We start from the raw sequence: 12,220 nt of genomic DNA on the forward strand, positions 1-12,220 counted from the left end.
CCACGCCCGGCTAATTTTTGTATTTTTAGTTGAGACAGGGTTTCACCATGTTGGTCAGGCTGGTCTCGAACTCCTGACCTCATGAACCACCCGCCTCGACCTCCCAAAGTGCTGAGATTACAGGCGTGAGCCACTGCGCCCGGCCACTTTTTTTTTTTTTTTTTTTTAAAGAGTCTTTTATTTTTTGGAGACGGTCTCATTTTGTTGCCCAGGCTGGAGTGCAGTGGCTCCGTCCCGGCTCACTGCAACCTCTCAGGCTCAGCCTCCCAAGTAGCTGGCACTACAGGCATGTGCCACCATGCACTGCTAATTTTTGTGTTATTTGTAGCAACGAGGTTTTGCCATGTTGCCCAGGCTGGTCTCAAACTCCTGAGCTCAAGCGATCTGTCCACCTCAGCCTCCCAAAGTGCTGGGATTACAGGTGTGAGCCACCGTGTCGAGCCTTAATACATATATTTTTTATGTTATGTGTGTTATTTACTGTATTTTTGTAGTCAAGCTAGAGGAAATGTTATTAAGAAAATCATAAGGAAAATACATGTTCAGTATTGTGCTGTATTTATCGATACCATAAGTTTACATGATGAATCGTGTAAAATGGCAGGCAACCACAGCTGCAGACGTCTGTCCCTGGTGCATATGAAGCAATTTGACTTTTCTTGTAATGTCATGACTTTTTTCTGCTTCTTGGGAACACTTCCAGCATCACTAGTGGCACTTCATTATGGGTCCCATGGTGTTATGTAAGGTTTATGATACTGCTTTAGACACATGAAAAATACGTGAGGAACCACAAGAGATCACTTCTTGATGCCATATGCAATTTTTTTTTTTTTTTGAGACAGAGTCTCACTCTTGTTGCCCAGGCTAGAGTGCAGTGGAGCGATCTCGACTCACCGGAACCTCCACCTCCCCCGGTTCAAGCGATTCTCCTGCCTAAGCCTCCCAAGTAGCTGGGATTGCAGGCATGCACCACCATGCCTGGCTAATTTTGTATCTTTAGTAGAGACGGGGTTTCCCCATGTTGGTCAGGCTGATCTCGAGCTCCTGACCTCAAGTGATTCACCCGCCTCGGTCTCCAAAGCGCTGGGATTACAGATGTGAGCCACCGCGCCCGGTCTGCCATATGCAATTTACTGGAGAGATAAACTGCTCACTGGAAGATGATTAACATCACAGTTTTTAAGCAGATGCTTGCAACATTTGAGCTCACCATAGTATCGACAAGAGGTGGCTATGAAATTATTACAGTGGTACAGTATGTACTGAAGTGAATTTTATGCAGTTATGATTTAATACTGCATCTTTAGGCCAGGTGTGGTGGCTCACGCCTGTAATTCTAGCACTTTGGGAGGCCTAGGCAGGTGGATCACCTGAAATCAGGAGTTCAAGATCAGCCTGGCCAACATGGTAAAACCCCGTCTCTACTAAAAATATAAAAATTAGCCAGGTGTGGTAAATATAAAAATTAGCCGGGTGTGGTGGCATGCGTCTGTAGTCCGAGCTCCCAGGGCGACTGAGGTGGGAGGATTGCTGGAACCTGGGAGGCAGAAGTTGCAGTGAGCTGAGATTGTGTCACTACACTCTAGCCTGGGTGACAGAGCAAGAAACTGTCTCAAAAAAACAAAAACAAATAATATTGCATCTTTATATTTGTTTCCGTTTCTCTTGGGCTGTGAATGATGCCATGTACCATCTGTGTTTGTGTGTGAGGTTTTTTGTTTTTTTTTTAGACAGGGTCTCACTCTGTCACCCAGCCTGGAGTGCAGTAATATGATCACAGCTCACTGCAGCCTCAGCTTCCTAGGCTCAAGCAATCCTCCCACCTCAGCCTCTAGAACAGCTAGGACTACAGGTGCACCCCACAGTGCTCAGCTAATTTTTTATTTTTTGTGGAGATGGGGTCTTGCCATGTTGCCCAAGCTGGTCTCGAGCTCCTGACCTCAAGTGATCCTCCTGCCTCAGCCTCTCAAAGTGGTGGGGTTACAAGTGTGAACCATCACATCCAACCTGCATCAAGTTTTGATAAGTTTTAACTTTATAATAGACATATATATTTGGCCGGGTACGGTGGCTCAACGCCTGTAATCCTAGCACCTTAGGAGGCCAAGGCGGGCAGATCACAAGGTCAGGAGATCGAGACCATCCTGGCTAACACCGTGAAACCCCGTCTCTACTAAAAAAGTACAAAAAATTAGCTGGGTGTGGTGGCGGGTGCCTGTAGTCCCGGCTACTCGGGAGGCTGAGGCAGGAGAATGGCGTGAACCCGGGAGGCGGAGCGTGCAGTGAGCTGAGATCGCACCACTGCACTCCATCCTGGGCAACAGAGAGAGACTCTGTCTCAAAAAAAAAAAAAAAAAGACATATATATTTTATGGTAGTAAATGATAAAATAGACTAGGATCTACATAAATTTTATGCATTCATGACATACGTAGCTTTAAAAAAAAATTAGTTAGATATGGTAGAGCATACCTACCTGTTCTAGCTACTCAGGAGGCTGAGGCAGCCAGATTGCTTGAGCCCAGGAATTTGAGGCGGCAGTAAGCTGTGATCGTGCCACTGTACTGCAGCCTGGGAGACAGAGTGAGACTTTGTCTCAAAAGAAAGAAAGAAAAAATTCCAGTATATTTACTGAAAAAAATTAGCATATAAGTGGACCTACACAATTCAAATTGTGTTGTTCGAAGATTAATTGTAGACATACATATGTGCCCTACTTTTCTCCAGTGAGGGGCCTAAAGGCAGTAATACTGTAATAGAAATGAGTGCAAGTAGTGCCTAGAGTTTGGCTTCTACATACTGTTATTCCATAATAGCCAGGATTCCACCAAGAATGGTTGATTACAGGACTGGGCCAGGGAAAATACAAGATGAGCCCAGAACATCTTTTATTTTATTTATTTATTGTTGAGATGGAGCCTCACCATGTTGCCCAGGCAGATCTTGAACTCCTAGGCCCAAGCGATCCTACTGCCTCCACCTCCCAAAGTGCTGGGATTACAGGCATGAGCCCAGCCCATCTCATGATACAAGACAGTCAGGGAACAAAAGTGAAGGGAGGCTGGGTGCAGTGGCCCACCCCTTTAATCCGAGTACTTTGGGAGTGTTGGGAATAGCACTCAAAATCCCAAGGAAAATGAACATTCAAACAACGGATTCTTAGCAAAGCAATTTTACTTCTCTGCAGAGGGGTGCCTCTCCTTGGCCAGTCGCCATGAAAGCACACCTGAACAAAGGGGCAAGAGAGCCTTTATTCCTGACGCAAGTCCTGCCCCTGTACCCTTTTCCCATTGGCCAGGGTCGGGTTGCACAGTTAGCCCAATTGGCTAAACATCTGAACTTTCTTTAGATAAGGTGGGCCCTAAGGGAGAGAGGGGAAAAGGTGAAGGGGTGTCTGCAATGAGCTAGAGAGCTAGTCTTCTTTCCAAATAAGGGAGGGAATAGTAATAGTAAGAAATAGTAAGAAAGTAATAGTAAGAAGGCCGGGCACGGTGGCTCAAGCTTGTAATCCCAGCACTTTGGGAGGCCGAGGCGGGTGAATCACGAGGTCAGGAGATCGAGGCCACAGTGAAACCCCGTCTCTACTAAAAATATAAAAAAAATTAGCCGGGCATGGTGGCGGGCGCCTGTAGTCCCAGCTACTCGGAGAGGCTGAGGCAGGAGAATGGCGTGAACCCGGGAGGCGGAGCTTGCAGTGAGCCGAGATTGCGCCACTGCACTCCAGCCTGGGCGACACAGCGAGACTCCGTCTCAAAAAAAAAAAAAAAAAAAAGAAATAAAAAAGAAAGTAATAGTAAGAAATAGTAAGAAAGTAATAGTAAGAAATAGTAATAAAGAAAATAAAGAAATAGTAATAAAGGAAAGCTAGTCTTCTTTCCAAATAAGGAAAGGAATGTGAGCTGGTACTGATAAGCCTGGTACTGTGGCGTGTCCAGGCATGTAACAAAGGCAGAAAGGAAAAAAAGAGAAAAGAGAAAAAAGGTTGTGGGGGAGTACTATTAATTAAAGAATAAAGGATTGATTAGGCTATTTGAAGAGAAACCTCATCATATCCCACAGGAGGCTGAGGCAGCAGATCGACTGAGCCAAGGAGTTCGAGACCAGCCTGGGCACCAAAGTGAGACCCTGTCACTACAAAAAATTAGCTGGGCCGGGCACAGTGGCTCACACCTGTAATCCCAGAACTTTGGGATGCCAAGGCAGGTGGATCATGAGGTCAGGAGATTAAGACCATCCTGGCTAACATGGTGCAACCCCGTCTCTACTAAAAATACAAAAAATCAACCGGGCGTGGTGGCACACGCCTGTAGTCCCAGCTACATGGGAGGCTGAGGCAGTAGGGAATAGGCAGTAGGATTGCCTGAGCCCAGGAGGTCAAGGCTACAGTGAGCTATGTTTGCACCACTGCACTCTGGCCTGGGCAACAAAGCAAGACCCTGTCTTGAAAAAAACAAAAAAATGGAGGCATGTTCAAAGGACACAGGCCCAGTTGAAGGAGATCGCAGAGACCAAGTATGGGACAATTTGAGCAGGAAAATAAATAGTAATAGTAATGGATTAAAGCACAGAATAAGAGAAATATCCCTAAGTCCATTCTGCTATAAATAAGTGAATAACTAAATAAAGGGAAAGGGACAGCTAATTGTTACAGTAGCATTCCCATTAGTAAATGTAGAAGGAATAATAGAGATAGAAAATCACCATTTAGTAAACACCACAGCAGTAATTGTGGCAGGCAAGAATCATTCATGGATGCTTAAATTAGTGGGCAAAAATGTGATGTGAAACAGGATATTTACGTAGTCTGAAAGTATCTTCCCACAGAAATACTGGTTGCAAAGGGGAAAATAATAATGTTACAGTGGAGAAATGTGGCAGACACTACAAAGTGATCAAAGTTAACATCAGCAGTAATAAGACATTCACTTCACACACCTCTTGATACGATGCCTGAGGACCAACCCTCCCTTTTGCTGTAATCTTACAAAAATGCATAACCTCAATATAATCGTGAGAAAACAGGCCAACCCAAATTGAGGGACATTGCACAAAATAAGTGACAAGTATTGTTCAAAGAAGTGTCAAGATGATGAAAGATAAAGACTGGAGGAGAGGAAGGAGACCTGACAACTAAGTGCATTGTAGGATCTTGAAACAGAAAAAGGACACAAATAGGATAAACTTTTTTTTTTAAAGATCCTGAATGTGTGTTCCCTCCTAACTACTGTAAGTTGGACAAGTCATATAACTACTCTAAGGTGTAAAGTAGGCGTGGTACTGTCTGCTTTTGCTCAGGTGTGGTGAAGCTCAAACAAGGCTTTAATTGTAACACACATATAAGATATCATCATCATTATTTTATTTATTTTATTTTTTTGAGATGAGATGGAGTTTTGCTCTTGTTGTCCAGGCTGGAGTGCAATGGTACGATCTTGGCTCACTGCAACCTCCACCTCCTGGGTTCAAGCAATTCTCCTGCCTCAGCCTCCCTAGTAGCTGGGATTACAGGCACCTGCTACCACGCCCAGCCAATTTTTTGTATTTTTAGTAGAGATGGGGTCTCACGATGTTGGCCAGGCTGGTCTCAACTTCTGACCACAGGTAATCCACCCGCCTCGGCCTCCCAAAGTGCTGGGATTACAGGCGTGAGCCACCATGCCCAGCTCTCATCGTCATTATAGGTTACATTGAAGTGAACTGTTTGTCTCTTCTTTGTGATTCTACCAATAAAAGCAATAAACTTAGTTTTCTGCCATGGATAGAATTTACTAAAAAGGTTTCTCTTCCCTCCGAATTGATTTGTTTTTTCCATCTTCATAGCATTTCAGGCTGCCTTTCGAGCTCAGGGGCCCCTGGCTATGCTGGAGCACTTTGATACTATCTACAGCATTTTGCAGTAAGTGAAACACCCAACTGGTACTTTAAAAAGAACTGGTGACTGTTTGTCCTAACTGTGCATGTTAGTCCTGAAATTCCAAGTTATAGGTTCACTGATAAATGCCTGTGGATATTGATGTCTCTACTGATGAGCATGTACCCAACTTGCCACCGTATTTATTCAGTTGAACAATTTCACATGTATTTTTAAACATTAGGTTCCACGGGTTAGATCTGATCTGTTAGAAAGGGCTCTGCAGGCTCCTTCCTATCTCACCCCCACACTTTCTTTCCCTCATAGTCACTTTCGAAGTATAGATCCTGGCCTCAAAGAAGATACTCTGGAATTCCTGATAAAAGGTGTTTATGGGTCAGGGGGTAGGGGATGGAAGGTGTTTGTTATCGTTTGTTTGTTTGTTTGTTTTTCCTACATTTTATCAGCCACATGATGATATCAAGGCTGTTGTGATTCAGTTGGTTTGGCTAAGCCCAGGGACCTTTGGCCTGTTAAAGGTCTGTAATCTTGGTGGGCGATACAGAGTTACGTGTGTTCACTGTAAGGGCAGACCAACAAGAACTTTTTCCTACTTTTGAGCTACCTCTTTTTAATAGGGGTGATTCTTCCAGTTGCTGGAGAGAAATTGTGGTAACTGGAGTGAGAGAGTAGGAACAGGGCATGTGCAGGGTATCAGGGCCAAGGGTCCCAAAGGACTTAGCTTGTGTTATGGCCACTGAGAGATGAAACACAGATCTTTGGTAATCTGATGGCTGCAAGTGCTGGGTGTTTTGAAGTTGGGGTATATGAAAGAAGTGAGTGAAACTGACTCTAAGATTCTGACCCTCACAGTGGTATCCCGCCACTCCCAGGAGCTTCCAGCTATCCTGGATGATACAACTTTGAGTGGACCAGATAGAAACGCCCATCTAAATGCCCTCAAAATGAACTGTTATGCTCTGATACGTCTCCTGGAATCCTTTGAGACCATGGCCAGCCAGACAAACCTCGTGGACCTGGACCTTGGTGGGAAGGTAATTTGGAGTTTTGGGCTCACGTTATATGGGGTCTGGGGAGATAGGGGAATAGGTGGGAAAGAAGGGAATCCAATGATCCACAAATCCTTTCTGTCCTCATTGAGAGTTTAGGAGAAAGAACTCAAAAGTGTTACACGTTTTCTTCCTGGACCAGTAGCGCTGTGGAACTTGTAATATTTCTTCCATATTACCTTCTATCTTGTCTTGATACTAGATTGTTTGGGCACTCAGACTGACAGATCTTGACCCTCTTTTTTCCCTTATTTTTTCCTCAATGTATGCATGATCCTTTTTAGGGTAAGAAAGCTCGGACCAAGGCAGCCCATGGCTTTGACTGGGAAGAAGAGAGGCAACCAATTCTTCAGCTTTTAACACAGCTACTTCAATTGGACATCCGTCACCTGTGGAACCACTCAATAATTGAAGAAGAATTTGTCAGGTGGGTAGGGAGGATGGCTACAGATAATACTGAGCTGTGAGAGTGAGGCTCTGTTGATATGCCTTTTTTTTTTTTTTTTTTTTTGTGGGGACAGAGCTTCACTCTTGTCGCCCAGGCTGGAGCGCAGTGGTTCAATCTCAGCTCACTGCAGCCTCCACCTCCTGGGTTGAAGCGATTTTCCTGCCTCAGCCTCCCGAGTAGCTGGGATTACAGGTGCCCGCCACCACAAGCTGATTTTTGTATTTTTAGTAGAGACGGGGTTTTGCCATGTTGGCCAGGCTGGTCTTGAACTCCTAACCTCAGGTGATCTCCCCGCCTTGGCCTCCCAAAGTGCTGGGATTACAGGCATGAGCCACCACGCCCAGCCAGAAGTCTATTTTTAAAATAAGTAAAGTAAGTTTGATGGAAGAAGGTTGTGATTTTAAATCAGCTACTCTAGGCCAGGTGCAGTGGTTCACGCCTGAGTTCAGGAGTGGATTGCCTGAGGTCAGGAGTTCAAGACCGGCCTGGCCAACATGGTGAAACCTTGTCTCTACTAAAAAAAATATGAAAATTAGCTGTGCGTGGTGGTGGGTGCCTGTAATCCTAGCTACTTGGGAGGCTGCGGCAGGAGAATCACTTGAACCTGGGAGAGGGAGGTTGCAATGAGCCAAGATCGCACCATTGCACTCCATCCTGGGCGACAAGAGCAAAATCCTGTCTCAAAAAAACAGATAGGGCCAGGTGCGGTGGCTCACACCTGTAATCCCAGCACTTTGGGAGGCCGAGGCGGGTGGATCACGAGGTCAGGAGATCGAGACCACGGTGAAACCTACTAAAAATACAAAATAAAATACAAAAAAAAAATTAGCTGGGCGTGGTGGCAGGCGCCTGTAGTCCCAGCTACTCAGGAGGCTGAGGCAGGAGAATGGTGTGAACCCAGGCGGAGCTTGCAGTGAGCTGAGATCGTGCCACTGCACTCCAGCCTGGGCAACAGAGCAAGACGCCGTCTCAAAAAAAAAAAAATAGATAGACAGACAGACAGACAAGCTACTCTAGTAAGACTTCTTTGAGATGGTGACATTTGAGCAAAGACCCAGAGGAGGTGACTGAGAGCTATGAGAATATGTGGAGGAATAGCAAGGGCAAGGAAAAGGAACAGCAAATGCGAAGACCTTGAGGAGGGAGTGTGTCCAGCATGTACGAGCAATAGCAAGGAGGCCAGAGAGCTGACAGCTGAGAGCAGGTATGAGGGCTAGGCTGTGAGGCCATGGGAGCAGTGGGGAGCCAGACCGCAGGTTCTTGTGGGCCATCATGGTGACTTTGGCATTTCGTCAGAGTGAAATGGAGCCACTGGGAAGCCACAGGCAGGGAGGTGAGGTGATCTGACTTGTACTTCAACAGGGCCATCCTAGCTGTTTTATTGAAATAGACTATGGAGGCAAAGGGGAAGCAAGAGACCAGTTGAGAGGCTGTTCCAATAACTCAAGCACGAGATGATGGTCTCTTAGACCAAGGCATGGCAGCGGAGATGGGGAGAAGTAGTTGGATTCTATGCTTTTTCCTTAAGGTAGAGCTTACAGGATTTGCTAACAGACTGGGTGTGAGGGAGAGTTCAGTCAAGGATGACTGTCCCGGGTTTTGGTCTAAGCATTTGGAAGATTGGAGTTAATGGTAACTGAGATAGGGAGAAGGCTGCGAATAGGTGTTTTGGGAGGAAGAACAGATGTTCTGTTTTGGACATACAAAGTTTGAGGTGTTTATTAGACAGCCACGTAAAGTTGTCAGATTCGGCCATTGAATATATAGATCTGGAGTTCAGGAGAGAGGTCTGGGTTAGAGATAACACATTTGGGAATATAATAGTATTCAGAGCCATGAGACTGAATGAAATCACCAAATCAGTAAGTGTAGCTAAAAGAGATCAGGAATCCAAGGACTGGTACCCTAGGGGGCACTCCAGCATTAAGAGTGAGGATGCCAGGTGCATGGCTCACGCCTGTAATCCTAGCACTTTGGGAGGCTGAGGCAGGAAGATCGCTTGAGCCCAGGAGTTTGAGATCAGCCTGGGCAACACAGTGAAACTTTGTCTCTACAAAAAATAGAAAAATTAGCTGGGCATGATGGAGGCTGAGGTGGGAGCATCACCTGAGCTATGAGGAGGTTAAGGATGCAGTGAGCCATGATTGCACCACTGCACTCCAGCCTGGGCAACAGAGGCAGACCCTGTCTTAAAAAAAAGAGTATGAGGAGGAACTAGCCAAAGCAACTGAGAAAAGAGTCTTGTTCTTGTGTCCTGGAAGCAAGATAAAGCATATATTTCAAGGAGAAAATGAGTGATTAACAGTATCACATGCAGCTGTGAAAGATCACTTGAGATGCAGATTTTTTTTTTTTTTTTTTTTTTTTTGAGAAGGAGTCTTGCTCCGTCACCCAGGCTGGAGTGCAGTGGCACGATCTCGGCTCACTGCAAGCTCCGCCTCCCAGGTTCACGCCATTCTCCTGCCTCAGCCTCTCTGAGTAGCTGGGACTACAGGCGCCCGCCACCACGCCCGGCTAATTTTTTGTATTTTTAGTAGAGACGGGGTTTCACTGTGGTCTCTATCTCCTGACCTCGTGATCCGCCCACCTCGGCCTCCCAAAGTGCTGGGATTACAAGCGTGAGCCACCGCGCCCGGCCGAGATGCAGATTGAATCAGTCGTTATATTTAGGAATGAGAAGTCATTGGTGACTTTGTCTTTTTTTTTTTTTTTTTTGCGACGGAGTCTCACAGTGTCACCTGGGCTGGAGAGCAGTGGCATGATATCAGCTCACTGCAACCTCCGCCTCCCAGGTTCAAGTGATTCTCCTGCCTCAGCCTCCCAAATAACTGGGATTACAGGCGCCCACCGCCACACCCAGCTAATTTTTTGTATTTTTAGTAGAGACAGGGTTTCACTATGTTGGCCAAGCTGGTCTTGAACGCCTGACCTCGTGATCCACCTGCCTCGGCCTCCCAGAGTGCTGGGATTACAGGCGTGAGCCACCGCGCCCGGCCAACTCTGTCATATTTTTATCATATATTCAGGTTCTTTGTCAGCATCACAACTGGTTGAAAGTTGGTAATCTTGAAGGAAGGAGTACCTAACTGGGGTCAGCAAAGCAAAGCAACTTGTTATAGAAGGTAATGGCTAGAATAAAGAAAACCCTGACTTTGGGAGCAGTAGGGATAGAATGAATGAGGCAGGCTCTGATACGATTGGATCCAGACAGCTGCTTTCATCATCTCAAACTCTTCCTTTCTCAGTTTGGTTACTGGCTGTTGCTACCGCCTTCTGGAGAATCCCACCATTAATCACCAGAAGAACCGCCCCACTCGGGAAGCCATAACACACCTGCTTGGTGTAGCCTTGACCCGTTATAACCATATGTTCAGTAAGTTACCAGTCGCTTTGCCCCGCCTTTTTTGTATTGCCCATAATTTCTCATGTTTAGTGCTTCCACAGGTGCTACAGTGAAGATCATCCAGATGCTGCAGCACTTTGAACACCTGGCGCCTGTACTGGTTGCGGCCGTGAGTCTATGGGCAACTGACTATGGAATGAAGAGCATAGTGGGAGAGATTGTAAGGTGACTCTTCCTTCTCGAAATTTCTCATGCTTATTTTCCTTGGGGAGGGAATAAAGAAAGATTGGAAATACATTATCTGTGCAACAGTAGATTCCTTCAGATATTAGATACCTGTCTTAACTTCCCTTACTGGGAACTGAATAATTGATCTGTGTTGCTGTGGCTGTGTTTTCTTCCCTGTGTAGAGAGATTGGACAAAAGTGTCCCCAAGAGCTGAGTCGAGACCCTTCAGGGACAAAGGGCTTTGCAGCATTCCTGACAGAACTAGCAGAACGTGTCCCAGCTATCCTGATGTCCAGCATGTGCATTTTGCTAGATCATCTGGATGGAGAGGTAGGTGGTCCACTAGGGGTCGCTGAGCTTTTTCTGGGGATTTTAAGTTCAGTGTTGAAAGGCTGTTTCTTAACAGAACAAGAAAGTAGCTTTGACAATTTGTCTAGATTTATCATTGTGACATTTCCTTTCTGTAGAGAAGCAGGTCAAGTCTGTTGAATAAGGAGCTCTTTATTAATCTGTTAATCTTTCAATTCACATTGCTTTTATCCAGTTCTGGTAAGGGAGATGACATTTCTGCAGTAACAGCAACTCAGCTTTGATTTTTTTTTTTCTTGGAGGCAGGATCTGGCTGTGCCACCCATGCTGGAGCACGATCATAGCTCATTGCAGCCTCCATCTCCTGGGCTCCAGCAATCCTCCCACCTCAGCCTCCCAAGTAGCTGGGACTTCAGGCACATACTACCATGCCCGGCTAATTTTTTTAGTTTTTGTAGAGATAGGGTCTTGCCATATTGCCCAGGCTAGTCTCAAACTCCTGGTCTCAAGCAACCCTCTTGCCTCAGCCTCCCAAAGTGCTGGGATTACAGGTGCTACCATGCTTAGCCTTCAGCTTTGATTCTGAGTCCCATCTATTCCTCAGGATAAAGCGTCTTCCCACCAACTGGCTTGCCTTGCTTCATCAAACAATGAACTTTCTCAAATCAACCCATGTCATCTCTCTCAGTTCTCTTTTATCCCTGAATGCTAACCTGGCTGATTCCCATACTGATGTTAGGCACTCCTAGGTGAATGTCAAGGACAAAGACAGTCCACTTGTTCATCTAATTTACTTTAACTTTTTGTGCAAGACCTATTCTCCGGTTCTTGACCTGGCAAAATCTTAACGCTGCTCTCCACTAGATTATGTATTGGACTTGCTGGCACTCTAAGGCTGATTTCCATGTTTCTGTCTCATTTTCTGTCAGTAAAGCGTGGGAAGGAGAGTGGGAGGGAAAGGAGGGGAT

At 45.8% G+C, this 12,220-nt stretch overlaps 1 protein-coding gene and 1 non-coding gene across 4 annotated transcripts in view; both read left to right on the forward strand.

Moving 5' to 3' along the window:
• The window catches only part of NCAPD2 (non-SMC condensin I complex subunit D2), a 32,626-nt gene that overhangs the window by 4,334 nt on the left and 16,072 nt on the right, over positions 1–12,220 (forward strand). For 2 of the 3 annotated variants that reach the window (XR_004249119.2, XM_032159387.2), the window contains exons 3-9: positions 5,824–5,899; positions 6,182–6,240; positions 6,728–6,909; positions 7,209–7,351; positions 10,618–10,745; positions 10,817–10,940; positions 11,126–11,273. Coding sequence is in view for 2 of the 3 variants with exons in the window: in XM_032159387.2 (XP_032015278.1) it covers positions 5,824–5,899; positions 6,182–6,240; positions 6,728–6,909; positions 7,209–7,351; positions 10,618–10,745; positions 10,817–10,940; positions 11,126–11,273 (860 nt within the window). In the remaining variant the exon portion in view is untranslated. Of the gene's footprint in view, positions 1–5,823; positions 5,900–6,181; positions 6,241–6,727; positions 6,910–7,208; positions 7,352–10,398; positions 10,495–10,617; positions 10,746–10,816; positions 10,941–11,125; positions 11,274–12,220 lie in introns of those variants that run through there. The other variant, XM_058441976.1, reaches the window with a different exon arrangement.
• On the forward strand, positions 6,321–6,650 carry LOC116474060 (small nucleolar RNA U85). The gene has a single exon (XR_004249592.1). It is a non-coding gene; the product is annotated as a small nucleolar RNA U85 (small nucleolar RNA).

The sequence above is a fragment of the Hylobates moloch genome, unplaced genomic scaffold (assembly GCF_009828535.3).
Source record: "Hylobates moloch isolate HMO894 unplaced genomic scaffold, HMol_V3 SCAFFOLD_8, whole genome shotgun sequence".
In the NCBI taxonomy this organism is placed as follows: domain Eukaryota; kingdom Metazoa; phylum Chordata; class Mammalia; order Primates; family Hylobatidae; genus Hylobates; species Hylobates moloch.